At 32.5% G+C, this 24551-nt stretch overlaps 1 protein-coding gene across 4 annotated transcripts; it reads left to right on the forward strand.

Annotated features, from left to right (window-relative positions):
• Nucleotides 1–1650: 1650 nt before the first annotated feature.
• Nucleotides 1651–16229, forward strand: LOC143072693 (glucose-6-phosphatase 2-like). 4 transcript variants are annotated; one of them, XM_076247765.1, is made up of 8 exons: nucleotides 1651–1672; nucleotides 6237–6345; nucleotides 6764–6921; nucleotides 7315–7431; nucleotides 8809–8892; nucleotides 10342–10460; nucleotides 13948–14190; nucleotides 15963–16229. In XM_076247765.1, exons 2-8 carry the CDS (start codon nucleotides 6241–6243, stop codon nucleotides 16223–16225), a joined length of 1089 nt encoding a protein of 362 aa, XP_076103880.1. In that variant the 5' UTR covers nucleotides 1651–1672; nucleotides 6237–6240; the 3' UTR covers nucleotides 16226–16229. The 4 variants fall into 4 exon arrangements, with proteins under 4 accessions (XP_076103880.1, XP_076103881.1, XP_076103878.1 ...); XM_076247766.1 differs by lacking the exon at nucleotides 1651–1672 and adding an exon at nucleotides 1966–2037 and having other exon boundaries at nucleotides 7315–7427; nucleotides 8805–8892; XM_076247763.1 differs by lacking the exon at nucleotides 1651–1672 and adding an exon at nucleotides 1967–2037.
• Nucleotides 16230–24551: the final 8322 nt, after the last annotated feature.

Raw genomic sequence — 24551 nt, forward strand, 5'->3', positions numbered from 1 at the left:
CATGTAAAATCGAAGCTATTTCATTGGCCAGTTTAGCCGATAGCGGTATTACAATATTGAACATACATGTATTGGGGGAAATGTTGATAATTGTCAATTAGTTAACGGGTGACAAGTATCATTTATATCTCATCGATGCCACTAGCTTTACGCGACTTAAGGTTTTTTTTAAAATTGGAGCAATTTGTGATCTACCAATATTTACTGAAATATTTGAATCAGGACAAACTTCGTCGTTATCAATACTCGACAGAAAGTCATTAACCTCATCTTGCATATTACAATTAATTGGGATATCCTTACCAAAAGAATTAAAATGGATGCTTAAAACAGCACTTATGTCCTTCTCTTCCGTAAATAGTTCGGACTTATTTTTGGGGTTCATAATTTGTTGAGGGGCAATACTATTATTTTTACCTTGCTAATAGAAATGCAAATCACTGACTTCAATTGAGGCAACAACACATTATCTATATAGTAGGTAAGCTAAAATGAGATAGAATTAAACCTTATGCAACTGAACGGATATACATGTATATATACGACTTTGATTGATTTCGGAACATTCAAATACGAAATTAAGATATATTTTGCTCTTTTTTTATAATTTTCAATTTTCAAATAGTTAGATATTTTTCCAACTCGAAATAATGGTTAACAGATGTTTTGATATTCATTTGCATATGCCCAAAGGTTGTTTCTGTCCGATTCAGCTCAAAAAGATCAATTGGTATTTGCTATTTCTGTCAAGTATGTCATAATGAGAAACTTGCAACATCATTTTGCTCATCGTAAATAAGTTGAAAATATTTGGATTAATAAGTTAGTCCGGACGAGGAGGTGGGGGATGCATTTTGTAATGGTGAAAATTTTATCAATTAACCAAAACAGAAAAGAATATACTCTTGAGTGATTTAATAAAACAAAATAAACAGGTGCTGTGAACATGAAGATTATTGATACTTGACTTGTAACTACAAAATAGGAAAATGATCGAAAATATCAACGAAAGAAACATTCTAGATCAAATATAGCTGATATGGGTAAACCTAAAATTCAAGCTTTTGCTTAGCAGAGAATGTTTATAATGATTGAATATACGTCATCAGTTTTAATTAACGCTTAATTCATGTATAAGTATGATTAGTTTGAGTACAATATTGTGTTATTTACAAAAATGAACCATATCTTTTCATATATAGATGGTATAATTTGCTACTCACCATCATAAGTTTCCTTTACATTTTCAACTTTATAACGTGTGACATGGTTACATACTGGTACAAATAATTTAAATAATAATAAACGGGTGATTATATTTCTAGCCCATTGGCTCTTACATCGCTCATCTGTCATGGTACAGATTTTTATAACACAGATAATATTTTATTTGACACAGATTACATTTTCAAAATTTTACTTTAACTGAAAACAAATTTTGTGTAATATCATTTTTTTCTCATTTTTATTGCATTGATGAGATAAAAGACATTTAGAAAATTATAAATATTATACCTGTAGCTGTAAATTCAAAGTGACGAAACAAATATCGAATTTATAAAATATATATTTGTATTTTCTTCACCGGAAAATGGGAATTAGTGTACTAGTAGGACGAGGCGGCCCAATACTTGTGTTCTGAAGGTCAATTCTTTCTTAAAAGACTTTAAAGGTATGTTGAAAATTGGCATGTAGAAAGGTAACATATGTGCAATTTAAAAAAAAAATTGTTAAGAAAAATGTTAAGAAAGCTGTGAAAATTGCAGAGGGACTGCAGGGGCGGATCCAGCCATTTTAAATCAAAGTATTATTTTTAGATATTTTACTGTTCCTGATCATGTGGTGACCCAAGTTTCCTTCGATCTCCGTCTTCTTAACCCGAATAATTCAGTCGGTCGTAATATTTTCGGGTGATCCTATTTTCGTAAAAAAAAAAAATACCTTTTCGGATAAATTTTTCGTCGTACCGAAATTGGTCCGATTTACTTTGAACTCCGTATTTCCGGCAAACGACAGCGATAAGAAAAAAATTGCCTGGTAAAAATAATTCCATATGCCATATGAACCATATTTAATATTCTTAAACACATTTACATTAACAAGCAATAGTACATAACTAAATGGGAGTGACGGCACTTTCATATCAGAGTTTCAGAGCAGATTTAAGGAGAAAAAAGGGGGATAGGAGGGGTGCACTGGATCCTTTTGTGGGGAAATTTTGGTACATTATATATCGTGCATATTGAATCACTAAGCGGCCCCCTTCCTTTTTTCATCTTTTTGTAAAATTTCTGGATTTGCCACTGAATGATTTTAACAAACGTGACAAAATTAAATTACTTGTATGAGTCAAATTAAAAAAAATTTGCTTTTTATGACAACTAGTTATATTATTTCATTTTATTTTTGAATTTTCCTGTCATAATCACAGTGATTAAATTTCACAAACACATACATGTATATTTTACCTGAGACACATGACCTGTAAGTTATATAATTTGAACACTTCAATGCAGTCAAGATTTCCCTTTATCCTTGACTAGTTTTTGATTAATACCTTGTGTATTAATTAAGCGACAGGGGGTATAATGATGGACATATAGGGCCACCATGGTGGACATAATTTTTATGGCCACCATGAATAAGATAATGTCACAGGTAGTACTGTATAACCAGGGACTTTCCAGTGGCGTAGCTGGGTCATTTTTACGTGTACGCCCAAACCTTGGCCAGGGATATGAGGGGTGCCAACCTCTCAATGTTAAAGCATCTGCGGGTAGTTGGTTCGAAAGGGACAAAGCCCCCAAAAGCTATCGAGAATGAGATACCATAATGATTCCTGTCAGTAAAAAATCATTCAATGATAGCAACATACTTTTGAATCTAAATGGTTTATTTGTTTTGGTTAAATTTTGTAATATGTTAACTTATTCATCGTGTTAAACTGGAAGCTAGCCGAATGGTCATTGGTTTTAGAGAAAACGTCCAAACCAAAATTACTTTTAAATAAGTTTTAAGGATGCAGTGAGTGAGCATACAATCGACAAAAAAATATAAAAAAATTCTGGAACACCTTGGATTTCTTCCCACAAAAAGTGAATCAATTTATCATTCCTTTAAAGGGATGTAAAAAAAATCTAAAACTTTCTTTTTGATATTTTTTTCTTGATCTGGAATATTTCACGACAATCTATGAAGGTTTATAAATTGAGCATGTAAAACAATTAATTGCGTAAAGAAGAGTCTGGCTATCTGTCTAACAGAAAAATGAACGAAAACAAATGCTTTCAAAATTTCAGCTTTAGACACTAGTCAAAGAAAAAGCTTCTTCGGCATTTACATAAAATTCGATGAAGGTTCGACAAGTAGTTAATGTAATTGAGAAATAACAAAATGTGCGCCCAAACTGCGACCACTTATTAGTTGCAGAAAGAAATACATTTTGTCCTTAAAATGCGGGAAAATTAAAGATATTATAATTGCATTATTATATTGCTCTGAATACTCTTTTGATTATAACAGTTTCTGTCCAACTTTCGTAAAATTTCTCGGAGAGTCATTCAAAAGACTTTATTCACATTTGGAACCTAAATATTGACGCCGCTTTGTCTCGCTTTTGGGGCATAAATCACAGGCTCGACAAAAATACAAACAGCATATCGAATCTGCGCAGATAGTGAATTAATTAAAATATAAGAAAAGTACGTAGAATTCATAGTAGATTCAGACTTTTACAAAAGATTTGAACAAATATATTAGAGATGATCTATTTGACTAAATTTAGTCTTTTTTTATTCAAAATTACAATCCATTAAAAAAAGAAGCACAAGGCTGATGTGCTTTTGAACAGTTTTTCTTATTCTATGTCGATTATTTGTTTTATTTTCAAAATTCAAGTGTACGCCCGGGCGTTTTGACGTAAACGTAGCTACGCGCATGCTTTCTATACTACATGTTTAGAAAGTCACTGCTATTACATAGACTAGTGTACTCTGTCATATACCTTTTTTGTCATTGCAATTGTATTAAGTCTTTGGGCAAAATGATGTCTTTTAATATATGAATGTGTGTGCTATATACATGTATGACAGCCAATATCCTGAAATCAACTATTATTTTGACACTGTATTGATTTATACCTGCTTTTTTGCAGACTACACATTACATGTATGAGATGTAATGAGGATCTTCCCCTACACCCCAACATGTTTTCATGTACACATATGCTGACATGGTACAAATATTCAAGTAGAACTGAAATATCATGCATACATATATGTGGATTAAAAGAAGGACAAAAGATACCAGAGGGACAGTCAAACTCATAAATCGAAAAAAAAACTGACAATGCAATGGCTAAAAATGGAAAAGACAAACAGACAAACAATAGTACACAGGACACAACATAGAAAACTGAAGAATAAGCAACACGAACCCCACCAATAACTTTGGGTGATCTCAGGTGCTATGGATTAAAGTGTCCTAAAAAATAGAATTTATTAACCATTAAATTTTATTTACTTTTCATTTGAAATACATTTTTTTTTATAAATTTACCTGTTTTTTTTTTTAATTCATATGCTACTTTTTTAAACGACTATGTATTGTACTAAAAAATATTGGAAAAAGCATGATTTGAATGGCAGCTTTTATAGTGAAAGACAAAATTCTATTTTTGAAACTGTAAATAGATACTTTTTGGGTGAACCATGAGGGGGGATAGGACCTTTATCAGGACTCCGGGATCGGGAAGTTCAGGATTTCGGGATTGACCCTTTCAGGTCTGGGAATTCTTTTTTTTCGGAATTTCGGGATGTCAGGATTTACTTTATTTAAATTTGGGACCTTGGGATTTTGTGTTTTTAAGTTCAGGATTTCGGGATCAGGACCCCTCCTATCCCCCCTCAACCATAAAAACAAAGTGATGTGGATTTCAAAATGATTTTTAACACTGGAGAAATATCTATCATTTGGATACAGCTGTTCATATGTTCTGCACTTGGACACCCTCACCCCCAAAAAAAATTGTGTTAAGTAAGATTCAAATTATATTATCAGGATAAAAAATGAAAAACAAAAACCCAGTTTTATCATGTTTTAAATCTGTGTTTATTTCAAATGTCCAAGAAATAATTTTTGGAAAATTCCAATAAAATCCTGTCACTGGTAAAGAGTTGTAGATACAGTATTAATTTCCCTATCAGCTATTTTTGCCTAAAAGAACATATATTTTTTACTGAATACCATGAATATTTTGTGTTTTAAAGTACAAATGTACATAATGTATTAAATAGATATTACATGTACATTTGACAATCAATTTACTTACTATGTTCCAATTTACAATAATCATGATAATGTTCATACAATGTATGCCTTAAAAAATAAAACTTACAAAAAGTATTTTTAATCCACACTAAAAAGATAAATGAGATATTTATCAACCTATGGTGAATAAATTATTTGAAATAGATGCAATTCTAGACACTGCCTTGGGATACATGTAAATTAATGTATGGTATTTCATTGAAAAGATCAGGGGTGAATTGATCAATGTATTAATTTATTTGAAAACGAACTAGTGTTTTTCTATGTTGTGATGTTATGCTATTGTTTCAGAAAAAGGGTGAAGGTCTGGATCCATTAAAACGTTTAATTCCGCTGCAAATGTTTGCACCTGTCCTAAGTCAGGAATCTGATGTACAGTATTTGTCGTTTGTTAATTTGATTTTTCCGTGTTTCTCGTTTCTTTTTTTTTTAAATTTTGTATAGATTAGACAGTTGGTTTTCCCGTTTGAATGGTTTTACACTAGTAATTTTGGGGCCCTTTATAGCTTGTTGTTCGGTGTGAGCCAAGGCTCCGTTTTTAGACCACATTCATTCTGTGTCAGAAACCTATACTGTGTCAACTATTTAATCACAATCCAAATTTAGAGCTCTTTCAAGCCTTTAATGCCCATATGTGTCCATACTTGCCCCAACTGTTCAGGGTTCGACCTCTGCTGTCGTATCAAGCTGAGCACTGCAGAGCATTTTATTTTCATAATGATTGGACCTGGACCTGCATCCATGACACACTTTATATGTCAATCATTTCAGATGGCATCATATTCAAGCAATATACATGTAGCTTCACTTAACCACGTTGCTAAAGGGCCCTGGAAGAGAATGATTATACACTTTTATTTATGTGTGTTATACTTTAATATATACATCATATTTATAATGTACAACAGAATTATGGAGACTTTAAATCAGCTGTTGGACCTAAAAGAACCAGGCGTGATGGACTATGTTCACCTACAGGGAGTTTATTTTATTCACAGCATTCAAGCATTATTTAAGGTAAAGTGTTAATGTGTAAATTGTTCAGTTATACAATGTACAATGTACATTTTGCTCTCAAAACAGACATCTAATAGCTCTTCAAATTTTACACAGTTATATTTTATTTGGTAGTATGATTTGATATAAAATTTTGCACAGGAAAGGAATAATTTTAAAGTCATCATATGGTTTCTCAATTATAATAATTTTGAGAAATGATTGAAAGTGTTTAATTCAATCCATTTTATTGGTTTTAGGATAGGATTTTAAAAAAATGGTATTTTTTGGGGGATTTGTCTTTTACAATCAATCTTGAAAAAAGTAGTACTACATGTATATATATTTCAAGAAATGTCTAATTCACAAAACCATTAAATGGTTGATATTCTTAGTAAATGTGATAAAAGGTTAATAAAATTCATCTTTATTTTGGCAGCACCATGGTGACCTCATGCAGTTCATAACAACAGTTGGTGATCCTCGATATGCATTTCTGATTTACTTCCCCTTGTCTTATTGTTTACACAGACATACAGGAATACAAGTCATTTGGTTAGCATGTATTTCGGAATGGTTAAATGCAGTATTAAAATGGTAGGTTTTACATGTTCTTTTTCATTCATTTCAAGAACCATTGTTATGTAAAACTATTTTTACCCTTTTTGCAATAAACAACATTTTAGAATTGGTTTTATTTAATTTTGTTGAAATTCCTTTCTAATTAAGTATATTCCCTTCAAACCTATGTTTTAGTATATTGAAATACCTTTTGTCTGTTTTTTAAATGGCTTTTTATTTGAATATATATTTTGTAATCGCTCTTCTCCCTTTATAGTCGATTTGCATTGAAGGCTTCAAGCAAGTATCAATCAATCAATCAACAGAATTGAAAAATCTGTTGATAGGTGAACATTTTCAAAGTTGTTATATTCACTCTAAAAAAATAATTTTCTAATAAAACAACCTTTTCCCCCAATTACTTTTCAGGATATTACATGGAGAGAGACCATACTGGTGGATACATGAAATACAACAACATGATCATGTGATGCATCCTGTTTCCCTGCAGCAGTATTCTCTTACCTGTGAAACAGGACCAGGCATGTGACTTAATCATGTGACAAGACATGTGATGTATGCTCCTCCTATTGCTATGTGTGTGCCCTGCATGCTTTATTTCTGTAAGGCTGTACCCTTAATGTGTAGATTGTAATCCCTGCATTTTAGGTCCGGGTAGAATTATTTGTTTAGATGTGTTCACTTATTAGATAAGGATATTTTGGGCTTATTTATTTACATGGGATTGTAAAATTTCAATACATTTTTGATTTTGACAATCAATTGACTGGACTGATCTATCAGTTAATGCACAATCTCATTATCTGTATAAGTTACTAGCTGTTACTGTATTAAAACTTGTTACTGCATACACATCTTTATTTGTTGGATACCAATTTTAGTGGATATCTTATAAAAAGCTTAACTAATGAAGAGATAAATGTTCATTGAAGTGCACAATTTTATGTGCTTTAAAGCAGACTTTGACAAAACCACCAAAAAAAATCTATGATGAGCCACCTTGTGTTTGAAGATTGCTATCTATAGATCCGTCATATTTTGATATTTAATATTATCAAACTTAACAACCATTAAGTAATATTATAGCTATTACACATCTGCTCAAAAAGGAAATTTTTTCCGATTTTTCACAAGAACTTTAAATTAAGCCTTACTGAAATTTAAAATTAAGCTTCATGTGTGCATGCTATACCTTGTGATGCTTTTTCACATCCATTGCTTATCAACTTCCTGTTTATAACAGAACTGTTAAAATCTTATTAATTGAAAATCTCTGCCAACCTCATGCTTTAATTTTTACTGTCTCAAGAAGTATTATTTCATACTGGAGGCATTTGTAGAATTATATTTACACTGGTTTATCAGCTAAGAACTATTAAAAGATATCCATGTTCATGTATGTAAGAAATGATACTAAAAGGGGGAGAAGATACTTAGAAGCAGTAAAAAAAATAAGACTGAAAGAAGAAGGTTCAAAGAAAATATACGAACAAACAAATAACAGTCTATAAATCACTGTGCATAAGATCTTTGTTTGATAGAAGTTTGCAAGGAGGGGCAAAAGATACCAAAGGGACAGTCAAACTCATAGATCGAAAATAAATTGACAATGCCATGACTAAAAAAGGAAAAGACAAACAGACAAATAATAGTACACAAGACACAACATAGAAAACTAAAGTCTAAGCAACACGAACCCCACCAAAAACTGGGTGTGATCTCGGGTGCTAGCAACTTTATTCCTCGAAAACGTGACAGGCCTATCATGCGCTCATGGCACAGCTGTTTATTTCTCTTGTATTTGTTCCTGTAACCACTTTTCAATAGTATTTTTTATAGCATGCTTATTTTACTGTTGCAATAGTTTTACCTATAGTTGTGTTGTTTTTGTTTTCTAGGAAGTCCATCAGGGCATGCCATGATAACAGCTGCTGTAATGTATGTGATGATGAGATCCTTCAACAAACATGCTCTACCATCTAACAGGTACCAATATATACCAATAATACTGTAAATTCAGAAATTATTGCATGCATTTATTATTGCGTTTTTGTGATTTTAGACTTAAATGCGATTTTAATTTTTACAATTTTGAGAAAACTCCTGTTTAATTCATATGAAATATTTCAAAATGCGAGTTTAAATTATTGCGTTTACAGCTCTGTAGCATTTTTGGCAATAATAAAACCTCGCATTAATTTCTGAATTTACAGTATATCATTATATATTGCAGCAATCAAATAGATATAGGAAGATGTGGTGTCAGTGCCAATGAGACAACTCTCCATCCAAATAACAACTTCAAAAAAGTAAACCATTATAGGTCAATGTACGGCCTTCAACACGGAGCCTTGGCTCACACCGAACAACAAGCTATAAAGGGCCCCAAAATTACTAGTGTAAAACCATTCAAATGGGAAAACCAACGGTCTAATCTATATAAAATAAAAAACGAGAAACATGTATAAATTACATAAACAAACGACAACTACTGTACATCAGATTCCTGACTTAGGACAGGTGCAAACATTTGCAGCGGGATTAAACGTTTTAATGGATCCAAACCTTCTCCCTTTTTCTGAAACAATAGCATAACATCACAACATAGAAAAACACACGATAAAATATCAATTGGCAGGCTTAACTCAATCAAAAAACGTACATTAATACACTATAAACGAATAAATTTGATCTGCAACACTTTTACCTAAACTAACATGTAGTTCTTCAGTTATTAGCATACATCAATTTTATTTCACACTAACTGCACACTTATTATGTTCAACAATGGTCAAATTTACAATGTAGAAAACCACTTTAGCAGTCAATTTTACCACTCATTTCTTATTTCAGTTTTGTCTTTTACCTTTAATATATTTAGTGGTTGTACCTTTGACCAGTTCTTTTTATTATTTTGTTCCTGTAACCACTTTGTAACAGTTATTTTGTTATTGAAGTATGATATTGAACTTGAGTTAAAAATCATTTTCATTTTTTATAAATTTGGTTTTTCATTGATTTAGATGAAAGCGGCTGTAGGTCACTGTACTGTACTACAATTAGCAAAACCTGTACAGTATATTCAGCTATAAAAGGCCTGGATTTGACAAAATGTAAAACTATTCATATAAAAAAACACTCATTTATGATAATACAATGCAGGGAACAAATATAACAGACAGGATCTAACAACCACCACTAAATTACAGGCTCCAGGATTTATTTTTTACTTAGTTATTTATTGAAAGGGCAAAATATGGTACCTTCTCCTTTTTTGTTGGGGTGTAATATTCTTTTATATAACATTCAAAAGATTTGTGAAGGGTACAGAAAAAGATGAAAGATTAAAAACTCGATAGATAATGATCTTATATATTAACTATAAAATTCAAAGATTTTAAACTATGTTATATAATGGTATATAATGAATTACAGAAATGACCTGAAGTTTATGATATGGTGTTTATATGGTATGTTGCTGTTTGCTGTCAATATATCCAGACTATTTATAGCTACACATTTTCCACACCAAGTGGTTGCAGGAACTATTGCTGGTTAGTTATCAAAGTTTGACATGACAGGATTTTTATGGCCCCACTATACCAGAGGGGTCATTCAGTTTTAACCTTGTCTGTATGTCTGTAAGTACGCATGTCTTACGTCATTACAACCGTACGTCCCAAAATTGATTTCCCTACTCTAATTTTGGTTTGCCTCAACCAAATATTATACAACTTATACACAACACTTAATACTGCAAAACCCAGATCGAGTTTGAATTTTTATGTCATCACTATTACCCCTCTAGAGTTATGTCCCTTTACAAATAGAAAAATCAAAAAGTATTGAATCTTAACACAATACTTATTAACACAAAACTCAGATCAAGTACCAATTTGGGTACTGAAGATCACTTTTACCATATTTGAGTTATGTCCCTTTATAACATTAAATGCAAGTGGGGGAATCATCTGTGTCTCACATTTGTGTCCAATGGAAACATTCCCCATTTATTTCATAATAGATCAGTTACTTTCAGTACTTTTTGAAGTTAGAATATCTATGGAAGGGAGGGATGCTTAAAATATAGAGCATGATGAAAGTTTGCTTTAATTTGATAGTTACATTACTGTCTTTAACAATGAGCAAAACACCTACTGACCTCTGTATATTCAGCCAAAAAAATCCCCTTACTAGTATTCATGTTTGAATTACATTTTAGAAATCAGTCCATTTTTGACTGAATAAGACCTAAAATATAATATTGTTTGTTTCCCCAATCTCAACTGACCCTGTAAAAGTGGTCCGACTCATAAAATTTTATTGTCAAAACTAAGTCTAATATTATTTTATTCATTTCCGATTTTCAGGCTTGCCGTAACGACCAATATTGTTCCAGCTTTTTGTAAAAAATAAAATTATTTCCCTTACTACCTACCCACACTTGGCTTGGCAAGGGCGGAATTGGGGAACAAACAATATATTAATTTAGGCTTAAACAAGTATGAATTTAGCTAATTTTTTTAAAACCTTAGGATGTTGCAGGGTTTAACATATCTGTCTTTAGAAACAGGCATAATTTTGGCCAAAAAATGCAAAACATATTACAGTTATCAATATATATTCCTTATTTTAGACAGAAAGATGCACAATGTTTAGTTAAAAATAATACCACTACTTTTAAAATATTTCAAATTACTGTTGACTTGTTTTATATTTGATTACTGAAGGTGTCAAACGGTTATTCATATAACAAACAAATGTATTTTGCTATTAAACATAGAAAACAAAAAATATATGGTTAAGCAGGGTTGGCAAAAACCCGGGTTTTATGAGTATTGCCCAGCCCAGTGGGAAATACTGGGAAAACCCGGGTTTTACTGGGTTTTAATGGGAAATACTGGGCAATACTGGGTAATATAAAATACTGGCCTGAATTTTAAAGAGAATTCAGTGATCAAACTCAATGGCAATGCATTTAAGATATTTATAAACACATTTTGATTTATAAATTAGTTGACTTGTTTGAGAGTGATAATAAAAGTGTATATATACATTTGAAAAAGTACTATTCTTGCAACTATGAGACAAGTAAACATGTAGGCATACATTACACAAATATTAATGGAATAATTCTCTTCTGAAAGTCTATTAAATCACCCTCTCGTCTAGATTGGTCAAACTGTTAACATAAATTCAAAGAATTCATTTTTCAAATGTATATATCTTACATTAAGAATTAACAAGAAAATGTAAGAAAAATTACTTTTGCATTATTTATATGTACATGTATCACTAATTAATAAGTAATTATTCAGATTAGGACATTGATATGTTTATATAACAATATTCAGCCTTTTCATTTCTATAAGGGTTAATGACTTGACCCTGTAGGGTGTTTATTTAGCAATATGATTGCATAGACATTTAAATTTATAATTCACATAAACACTGGTATAAAATGCATTTTTTTTTTAAAGTTTGGATAGTTGAAACAACACATGGAAATTAACAAGGTATTAATAATCCTAAAATATTCAAATTTTGTATTCTGCCTACATAGAAGTAGTGGAGAAAAGAATGAAATTGAATTTTCAATCTTCTAGAAACATGACTCTCAATGGTTATCTGTATAAAATGTATATATTTAGCTATAATACTATGAAACTACAACAAGACTTTACTATTTTGTGTTAAAATAAGCTTAAAAAGTCTTATTGCCCAGTATTACCCAGTAATACCAATTTCTGGGAGTATTGCCCAGCCCGGGAAAACCCGGGAATTCCCGCCTGGGTTTTCCCGGGCGGGTAATAATTTGCCAACCAGGTTAAGTACTAAGGGAAAACAAAAGGCTAAGCAGTAGCTGGAAAAAACAAAATGAAGAAAAAAATAGTAAATTTTACTCACATTAAAAAATTCTGAACTATATCCTGTCAGTATAACTGGTATGGCTTCAAACAAACACTAATTAAAATAGTAGAGGAGATTCTATATAAAGTTTGTTACCTGATAAAATGTTTGACAACAAATAAAAGAGAAGAGATCAGTAATTTTGTGATGAATAATTTCGGTAAGGATTAAAGATGGCAGTGTCAACAATATTTGTTTAAGTTTGTGATTTTGTTAGAAAGGTGAGATACATCTGTGTTAACAGTTCATTGTGATATTGAAGCCAACATTAAGATTTGCATGGAAAATTATTTAAATCACCACTTTAGAATCTGAAGGATTTTTTTTTTTTTACCCCAAATCAAATTAATGTCACATCATTGGCTTAAGAATTAGAGCCAGTAACCCCAAAAGGGTTAAAACAGCACTGAAAAGGTGTATTTTGTAAAATTCAATTATTTGGATAAATTTTATGACCATGTATTGCTAAATGTATTATTTTTGTAAGAATAATTAGATTATTAAACATCAGCTTCATATATATTAGCTTGAAATAGGAATAAATTTAATTTTAGTCAAATTTTTCCAGAAATTTTTTTCTTTTTTTTAAACTTTTATTTTTTTAGATTAGCTGCCACCCTTTCCCCAGAAAAAAAAATTGTTGAAGAGAAAAGAATAACGTTTAAAAAGAGAAAAATTCAGCAAAAATATGTGTGAGCGAGGGGTGACACCACTTTTTTTTAAAACTGTCATTCATGATGCAAAATTAAGCAAAAAAATATGTTTTTATCAAAACTATCCTACATTTATGAAGTCACAAATACATCACTAATGAGGCAATTTGTGGAATTTTACAATAGGACATTTAAACATGTGTTTTCATTGAATTTTATAATATTATTTCAGATTATTTATTTTTAATTTTTAAGGGCACAATTATTTATGAACCAACTTGTTAAGGAAGTTTTTAATCAAGTACGTCTTGGTGTATACTTTTGAAAATATTACCCATAGTGCATTAGATTCTGGAACAGCAAGTTACTCAGGCGAAGATAAATTCTTTGTCTGTAGACATTTGTCTAAGGGCATCTTAGTATATTGTAACAAGCTTTGTTATAACAATGTTTAAATGAATTAACTTAACTTTTTCAGGTATGTTACTTGGAGAAGTGATTAAACATGAACATGTGTCAAAGCTTGCCTTGTCTTATTACCTTGGTTGGTGTACATTGTTATTGATATTGGTAGCAGTGACCTACTATACAATATTACTGATAGGATTGGACCCATTCTGGTCTATAGCTAAAGCAGTTAAATGGTGTGCCAACCCAGACTGGGTACATCCAGATACGTCATTATTCTTCAGTATAGATAGAGATATATCAACATTATCAGGTAATATGTAGTAAACAATATAAGGTCATTGTTATAATTTGAATTTTTATGCCCCACCTACGATAGTAGAGGGGCATTATGTTTTCTGGTCTGTACGTCCGTTCGTCCGTCCGTCTGTTCATTCATCCGTCCGTTCGTCCCACTTCAGGTTAAAGTTTTTGGTCAATGTTGTTTTTGATGAAGTTGAAGTCCAATCAACTTTAAGCTTAGTACACATATTCCCCATGATATGATCTTTCTAATTGTATTGCCAAATTAAAGTTTTGACCCCAATTGCACGGTCCACTAAACATAGAAAATGATAGTGCAAAGTTCAGGTTAAAGTTTTGGGTCAAGGTAGTTTTTGATGAAGTTGAAGTCCAATCAACTTGAAACTTAGTACACATGTTCCCTATGATATGATCTTTCTAATTTAAATGCCAAATTAGAGTTTTGACCCCAATTTCATGGTCCACTGAACATGGAAAATAATAGTGCGAGTGGGGCATCCGTGTACTATGGACACACACTTGTTTTTTTTAAAGGATGCTTAGAAACTTAGAAATGGCAAGATTCACTGTTCCCCAAAACTCTTTTCTTCTGAATACAAAATAATTGGGGTTTTTTTTGCTGCTACAAATGGCTACGATTACATAAACTGAAAGGATTAATTTTCATCCCAAAACAAACCAAAGAATATGTAGAAAAGTGAGGTGACATGAAATCAACATTGCACAAAAAAATACCTCTGCTACTATTTTTGGGGAATAAAGACATCAGGCAATGTTTTAGTGTACTTTGCTACAGTACTATTGACATAGGACATATAAGACTTTAGATCCTAGTATTATTGAATGATTGGTGTTTTGTTTTATGTTCAGTGGCAAATATAACAGACAATTTGAGGACAAGAACTAAATGATAAGAGACAATGTAGACTTTTAAACATTAAGTCATCAGGTACCAGTCTCCACATCACTTTAAGAAATAAAGTATAACATAATCACAATTTAACTAACTTGGTTTGAAGTGAGAAACACATTTCACAATTAGACTGTCAATGCAATTTATACAATTCGCTGTTTCAGAATCTATTGCATTCTTGGTAATATTTTCAAAAGCATACACCAATTTAGCAAAACAATGTAATTAGTATAAAACATTTTAAACAATACAAATTCAACCAATAAAGTAATGTTCTTTTCATATTGGTGTACCAACAATGAGATTACCCTTAGTCCTTTAGATTCTGAAGATTGATTTGAATAGTGAGGGTTGTTAATATTTGTACAAAAATAGATTTTGCTGAAAATTCATTGCAACAATGCAATGTATGGTCATGTATTTAAGGAATGACTGTAATATTTTTTCTGTCTATGAAGAAATAACATTAAAAATTTGGTGCACACTAAATAATGCGCGTAGCGGGTTATTTAACAGTGTGCACCACATTTTTTATGTTATTTCGAATAGACAGAAAAAATATTACAGTCATTTCTTATAATTTAATTCTAAATTTCATTTTAAACCGTAGAAAACCATGAAAAAAACGTTGATGACGTCTCGGTCACATGACTAAATTATGTCTATGGGCTCATAACAAAATAACGTCAGCCAATCAGAAGACGCGTTACATCCAAAATTTAATTATATCTTGATAGTAAATATTCTTAAAAGAAGCTAGACCTGTTAATTTTGTTTCACCATTTTCCCGAAGGCATTTCAAAAATGATTTTTTTGGCAATTTTTAAATTATAAGAGAAAATTATAATCTTGCTATCTCTGTTTTTCAGGTTTTGGAGTCAGTTTGTACCTAGCTAAACATCTGAAAGTAGATAGCGAGTTAAGAAATCCCATGGTTAAATGTCTCCAGATTATACTGAGTATAGCAGTTACATTGACAATGGAGTCATATAAAATCCCTCATCAAAATGAACTTATATTCTACATCGGAGGATTCGTCAAATTTTTCTCCATGGTCAATATTGTTGTTGTTGTTATACCATATTGTTTGAAAAAATGTTTTCAACCTGTTGAAAGAATAAAAAATTCATAATTGACCAAGTGTTGTGTATAAACATCAGTGGCGGTTCCAGGGGTTAGAAACTCTTTTTTTGGACGATCAATGCAATTGAATTATGAGTTAAGGATTGCATAAAATGCTACCAAAACATTTACATTACTGGCTTGATATTATTACTTCAAGACATTTTATCTACCTAATACCTAGGGTTTTTTAACAACATTAGTGCATGAGAAGAACATTCTTCTGCAACATCAATAGGCGTCTTTTCCTTTCCTATATTTTCTTCCAATTATACCAATCAAGAAAAACTCAAATTACCATACTCCATCCAATTTTTAACTATATTAAGTTACAATGACCCTACATTTTGACAACTTGACTAATACTGTAATGCACGGATATTCGACATTTAGTGAATATGCCTGCTGGAAGACTCATGGTTATGGCTATGTTATATCATTGTGATGACAATGGGGTTTTTTTTAATGTTATATTTTCTGACACTATTTTTGTTGCTTGACTGGTCAAAAGGGCCATGTAAGCTACCAGTATTGCCATCACTTGGCGTATGTTGACATTGTAAACTTTTAAACTTTTATAAAGATGTTCTGTTTTGATACTACTGAAACAATTTCAGCAAAACGTTTGTTTGATCTTTAGCGTAACTAGTTAAAAGTTTGTTGTTTTTTCGTCAGTCAACAAACATTGCCACCATGGCAAAAATAAAACATAAAGAGGAAAGATGCATTTATTGTCTTATATCTTGAAAACTACAATAAGTTAGAACAAAAAACAAACAAAAAACTTACAGGTGTGTCACTGATGAGTCTTATGTAGACGAAACGCGCGTCTGGCGTACTAAATTATAATCCTGGTACCTTTGTTAACTATTTACACCACTGGGTCGATGCCTCTGCTGGTGGATGTTTCACCCCCGAGGGTATCACCAGCCCAGTAGTTAGCACTTCGGTGTTGACATGAATATCAATTATGTGGTCATTTTTATAAATTTCCTGTTTACAAAACTTTGAATTTTTCGAAAAACTAAGGATTTTCTTATCCTAGGCATTGATTACCTTAGCCGTATTTGGCACAACTTTTTGGAATTTTGGATCTTTTTTTGTTTGGTTTATAACTATTTTGATATGAGCGTCACTGATGAGTCTTATGTAGACGAAACGCACGTCTGGCGTACTAAATTATAATCCTGGTACCTTTGATAACTAATTAATGCTTAGAATGCTAAGATCTACCAACTTTCTGTTAGCAGCAAAATTATCTGATTATTCCTCAAGGAGTTATAGTCTTTGAATGATTAGATCTGACACAAATGTCAATATAACCATTTCTATCAAATAACTACTTATTGGAGTATAGGAGTTATTGCTCTTAAAAAATGAGGGTTTTACACATTTTTCGAGTACCTTGTTTTGCTTCTAATGTGTTAACAGCAAAATTATCAGTATATAATTCAAGTTCTATAAGAATGTCATTAAGACCGACCCCATTTGCTCAGGACCCCTTATAGTAGTGATTCGGACTGATTCCCCTAAAATTATGAATGTTGGCCTATTATTACATTGAAATGTTTTTATATGTCCCATCTAAGAGTGTTTGTAAATGTGTGCACACAATATGTGCAAAGAATATCACAGAAAAGGGGTTATCATAAAGTGGGTGATAGAAATAAAAGACGTCTTGACTATTTGATAGATGTATTAGAAAAGCATAGTAACACGTCAAGGTGACGTGACGTTACATAAAGCGCGGTACATCGTAAACGTCCAGTGTGAGGTATTTACAATATACTGGGGGCCGCACAAAAGTGAAATTAGCAAAAAATTACTAAATTACATTGAATTTAGCCATTAAGAAAATAAAATAACTGAAAACTTTAAGCATTTCTCAAATGAATTAATGTCCATGAAAAACTAAATTGAATCTCGCTATTAACACATTTAAAGTCTTTGTATAATTCACTTAGTCCATTTCTTTATCTTCTCCATGGCAACCATTTTAGCTTTGCGACATGTTTTAGATGCACAGTCTGAATTGTCATTATCGCTATTCAAACTAACTTCAAGTGGGTATAGTTTTGTGATCGGACTCGATGTTAGTCCATTTTTGGTCCGTATGACGGTAGATCTTGCTAGTCCGTCTCCTCCTACATGGAGTTTTTCGACAACGGCTAGTGTCCATTTGATCCTCTGCGAATCTTCATAGATTTGTACCACGTCTCCTATGCTGACCAACTGTTTATTGTTCCCTGTATTGCGATGATATTCTCGAAGAGCTGTTAAATACTCATGTTTCCATTTATACCAAAAACTTTGAATAATCTGTGTTTTCATCTTAAACAGTTTATTCGTAGATTTATGTGTCATACCATTTTGTGAAGGTTCCAATTGCTGATTCGTAGGGTAAGGTAGTGATGTTATTCTACGTCCGTAAAGTAAGTGGGACGGGGTGAGCGGTTCATCTAATGGGTCGGATGATACATATGTTAAAGGTCTGTCGCAGCGAATTAATTTGTCTTTAGCTATGTATAATTTGAGTTGTTTGACAAGGTTGTGTTTTTCCCCCTCTCCTGTTTGCAAATCTTGAATGATTTCTGAATAATGCTTTTTCTGTGTGTATTGTATCCACGTTATAGATGCGTTTTGTATTTCGATCGTGTTTAACATCCTGTTTGTATAGCTCGTGTTCTACAGTTTGTAATAAATCTTCTCAAGTAAGCAGTAATTCGAAGAAGTTTCTTGAATGAGTTGAATTTATTCAAATCGATGACATTTCCGATCCCTTGTATCATGTGTATAGTAAATTTGTTCTGTGTAGCTTGTACGGTATCTACTACGACTTCTTGCTGTGCAATAGTGGATAAAACTATTGCTTCATCTGTGTGCCATTCTGGCCAACTATCTTCTTCTGTGAGCCAACCTGGGCCATGCATCCAAAGTCTGCATGTTGTCTTTGAACTTGTCTATGGTTATCCCTCTTGACAGTAAATCAGCCGGATTTGACTCACTTGAACAGTATCGCCAAGTCAACTCTTCTGTTAGCTCTGTAATTTCTTTAACGCGGTTTGAAATAAATGGTTTTAAAGTTTTCTTTGAACTTAACCAGGTCAAAACTATCTGGCTATCACTCCATAAAACTGCACGGGTTATCTGCAAAGTGTTCCTAATGTGTGCTAAAAGTCTGCTTCCAATTAATACTGCAGCCATCAATTCTAACAGGGGCGGATGCAGGAATTTTCGAAAGGGGGGGGGGGTGCTAACCCAGGGCACCCAGGGCAAAGGGGGGTGCAAAACATATGTCCCGATACAAATGCATTGATCGGCAAAAATAAAGGGGGGGTGCGCACCCCCGGAACCCCCCCCCCCCTGGATCCGCCACTGTCTAATCTGGGTATTGTCAGTTGTTTCAGAGGTGCTACTCTGTTCTTTGTCATTATTAAAGAACTTTTTCCGTTTGCGACAATGTACGCGCATGCGCCGTAGGCTTTCATACTAGAGTCCGTGAATACATGAATAACGTTGTCGTTGTTTGTACCTGAACTTTCATCAAAATAATGTCGGGGTACAACTGTCTTTGTGGCTTCCTGTATATCCTTTCTGATATTCACCCATTCTGTGATCGTTGAGTCAGGTAGTAATTCGTCCCAGTTAAAGTTTTTCTCCCATATGTTTTGCATTAACATTTTACTGCGGACGGTTATAGGGCTTAATATTCCTAGCGGGTCATAAATCCTTGATGATTGTCTTAGTACTTCGCGTTTTGTTATTAGTTCTGATGTATCCAGATTAGGCGTAACGAATCCTAATGTGTCACTGGTTGTATCCCATCGTAATCCTAAGATTTTGATTAGTTGATCTTTGTCTATAACGTTTTCGGTTCTTGCTAATACTTGTAATAGTTGACTGTTCGAGGCCCATGAGCGCAAATTAAATCCTCCATCTGCAAATAAACTACGAACGAGTTTAAAGTATTTCAACAGTTCTTCTTCTGATTCAAAGCTTGATACAATGTTATCTACATATAAATCTTTGGTAAGTTTTTCCGTGAAATCAAATGGATTGTTATTCAAGTGCTTTGATAATACGGCGTTCAATATAAATGGCGAGCATGTAGCACCAAATAGTACGGACTTGAATCTGTATGTTGTTAAATCGCTGTTTGGGTCTGTTGGTTTACTCAACCAGAAAAACCTAGTTACGTCCCGGTCCTCAATGTCCAGTCCAACATTTAGAAACGCCTTTTCGATGTCTGTAGATACTGCATACCTATTCAAGCGGAATCTGAGTAATATGGCAGTGACTTCATTTAATTTAGGCGGTACATTCAGTAAGCAGTCATTCAAGCTAGCACTATCTGGTGTCTGTTTGCAACTACAATCATATACGATCCTGATTGGCGTCGTGACTGAATCCTTCTTTACTGGGTGATGTGGTATGTAATGCAGCTTGATATTTGGTTTGATTTCTTCGTTATCAACCCTCTCAATGAACCCTCGCTTTTCCTGCTCATCATGTTCTCTAAAGTTCTTTTCTTCTGAGTGACTACTTCTAATAATGTTGAAATTTCCTCATAATCCGCTTCGGAACTTTGTTGAATTTCTTCAAATTTCTTCAGGAGTTTCGTTACTGCACCTTTGTGTCCCGCTCGGACGGCTTTCATCTTCGTATCCATTTCCCTTTTGGTTACGGCACCATAATATCATAAAGTGGGTGATAGAAATAAAAGACGTCTTGACTATTTGATAGATGTATTAGAAAAGCATAGTAACACGTCAAGGTGACGTGACGTTACATAAAGCGCGGTACATAGTAAACGTCCAGTGTGCGGTATTTACGATAGGGGTGTTGCTGTACTTAGGATGTACTTTTTTAGAAAATCGACGAGACGTTCTTTGACATAAATAACCCTTGTTCATCAACTTTCTGCCCAGACACTGATGACATTTTACAAAGTCTGAGTAGCAGCTGCATGCTCTTGAATACCTAATGAGTTCGGAAATGTATATCCCCTATGCAGGTGAAATTGGTAAATTGGTTAAAGGTAGTGAAAACGGATCATTTCAAAGTAAAAATCGTCTTGCTTGTCATAGATTCTGGTACTGACCTTACCGCTGATGTCAAAAGTCTAAAAATGAGTCCGAGGAAGTTTTGTCTGTTGTTACTTTAATTTCTAGTTCTGGGGATTATATAAATGGAACCCAATCAGAAAAAAATAGATTGTTAATTATGGAAAGTACATCATCACTATATCTGAATGTGCAATAAATGATCTGGTTTCTTTGATCTTCTTGTTTTTATTTGACAAGTGTCTACAGGAACTCTGACTCATGAAAATAAGGAGAGGTGCACAGTTAGTTCCCATTGGAATGCCAACAATTTGTTGAAAATATCTACCTCAAAGTTCATCAAATGTGTTGTCAATAAGAAACTCTAGCATACTGATAACTTTTTCTTCAGTGTATAATGTTTCAACTTTTTATTTGAAAATCAAAATTTCAGATAAAGATCGAGATTTAAAATTACTCAGAAGTTCTTCATGTTTTGTTTTTTTTAGAAAATACATACGGTTAGTACCACTTCGCAAAAAAACATTTTCACAGTATTTCTGAAGACCTTCTTTCACTGTGGACAGAAGTTTTGTCAATAATAGTGCATTGAGCACAACATTCGATATCATTTTATCTATGAACAATCATAAAATTTATGTGATATGTAGTATCTGTTCTAAAAAATAGTAATTATCTTATTGTTAAAGAATATTTAAAATCGGAGTTATGTTTCTTTGTTCATCATGTAGTTACCAACTTCAATTAAAAAGGCTCTGTTTAATTTTTAATTCCAACTGCAAAACTTGTTAATCAAAAGTAAAAAGGGAGGAGTTATCCAGTCAGTGTTTTAGTATTTTTAAAAACTAGAACATCAAAATAAAAATAAATTATGAAAGGACCTTTTTGTAAGTATGTGCAGATAGATATTTAAACATCTCGAGACTGAAAACATTTTGAGCAGATAAAGAACATGGTACTTTCATATCTAACAGAATCTTGATAATGATACATTTTGCATAAACACCATGTTCAGTGGCTCAAATTCCCAACCACAGACATTCAGTTTAAATGACATGGTGAAAGCCAGACACACACGAAAAAGAAGAATTTGAAAAATTCTCGAAATTGAGGCCAATGTTGGCCATTATAGCCCCTTCTCCTTTGGCCATTTGCTTCGTCCTGTAGTACAACCCTTGTAAAAGTGGTTGCTGTGCTGGATGTATAAATTCGCCTAATTCCATTCGAGAATGGCCCTGGAACGTTGATTCCCATGCCTCATGTAAAGAGAATGCAATTTTATCTGTAGGTTAAGAACCCTTGCAACAACTCTTTGATGGGTAATTTTATCTGTACACTTTGCTGGGTAATTTTTTCTGTACACTTTGCTGGGTAATTTTTTCTGTACTCTTTGCTGGGTAATTTTTTCTGTACTCTTTGCTGGATAATTTTATCTGTACAATTTGCTGGGTAGTTTTATCTGTAGGTTAAGAACCCTTGCAACAACTATTTGATTGTCTCATGTAGGTGACATGTCAGTTCCAGGCTAAACTTCAGTTCCGATTTAATATATTCCTATTTTATTTTCTGGTGGCAATCCAAATTATCATCCCGTCAACCTGGTCATAATCTATTTCAGGGCATATCTATTTTATTACTAAAATAATTTTCAATTTGTTCTCGTCCAGAACATATATGAAGTATTTGCCAATGGACTTTTTTTCTTTGTAAGAATCCGGCAATTTAGGTAAAAATTAAAACATGATTAGAAAAAACCAACCGAGCTAATCATGCTATTTAATACTAACCATCATCCTGAGTTAAAAATAATTGGTCTTTTGTTTGTGTGTGTCTGGTAAAATCAAATAACTTGGTTAGAAAATTGGTTAGAATGATAGCAAATTACAGAGTTATCTCCCCTTTTTTGTTAATTTCTAGTGCATTTCAACCAAAATGTATCTTCTATTACCAGAACAGAAAATGGAAATGAATGTTATTTTTGTGCAAAACTACATATTATGAACTGAAATCAATGTCAAATAGGGTGGGGTTTTTTTTCATGTTTTCACCACTGCCTGATTCTTAGGCAGACTGGCACTTTAAAAACAAATAACAATCAATCAATAAGCTTAGGTGAATAAATTGATGGCTATTAAATGAAACTAGTATTTCTTTTCGTTCGAAATTGTCAAATATATTGAATGCATGTGAGCATTATGATTTCACGCCGAAATAGATTTCAGTTTACCCGTCACCTGTTCATGGAATAATCTTTATCAGATAGGCTCGAAACCAAAAGTTTGAAATGCCGAATTCTACAATAAAAACTGCTTTTCATTGCACTCCACATTATTTCAGTTCTACAGGGCACATAAACAATGCTATAATTGTTCTTTGTGAACTGTCTCGTACACGTAATGACAAAACTGTCATGTTTAAAAAATGCTTTACGATTCTAATCTTTTGTTTTTACTTTTATAGTCATTTCATAGTCTATAGATGTTTTGTATTTTAGAAATTTGAAACTCTCATTATGTCTTATTAGTGAATGGTATTCAATTTCAGAAATTCTGCCAAGCGATTTCATGATAAACTTTATTGTTATAGTGTATATATATACTTTAGGGATCGACCCGCTTTTTTCCCCTGATCATTTTATATAATTACACTCGGAAACAAAAGAAATAATACAACTTTATTTTAATGGATATACCCCAAGAAGACGAATGCCAACTTTGAATGGCTATGAAATGTAAAAAAGATGGGGGTTCATGAACTAGACATAATTTATTTTATTTTCTAGTCAAGTTTATTAATAAAAAGATGCTAAAATAATGCATTCGTCTTCAATTCATCGCTTGATCTTTTGAAAACATAAACAAAACAATCGTTTCATATTAGTAAAAATATTACTGATTGATTAGTTGTTGAAAGTTTAGTCAATGTAGACGCTTCTCCATCGGAAACCATTACGTGGATAAATACTGAAAGGTGACAATTGTGCAACAGACTGACAGACCAACAACCGACTTCCGACTTCATTCAAATAATAGATTTGCAAGAAAACAAAGACAAAAACAACAAACAAAATACGGTAAAGACTTGGATTCCTGCACAAAATTTGTTAAAACAGTATGTCAAACGATGTCTGCTTAATATCTTTGACTTTTTTTATTCACATGTCGTCCAAAAAGAAAGACATTCAAAGTCATAAGTCCAAAATGGCAATTAAAAAAAACGAAAAACGACTAAAGACAAACAGCAGTAAACAAAACACAACAAAACTGAGCAACA

Source organism: Mytilus galloprovincialis, chromosome 4 (genome assembly GCF_965363235.1).
Source record: "Mytilus galloprovincialis chromosome 4, xbMytGall1.hap1.1, whole genome shotgun sequence".
In the NCBI taxonomy this organism is placed as follows: domain Eukaryota; kingdom Metazoa; phylum Mollusca; class Bivalvia; order Mytilida; family Mytilidae; genus Mytilus; species Mytilus galloprovincialis.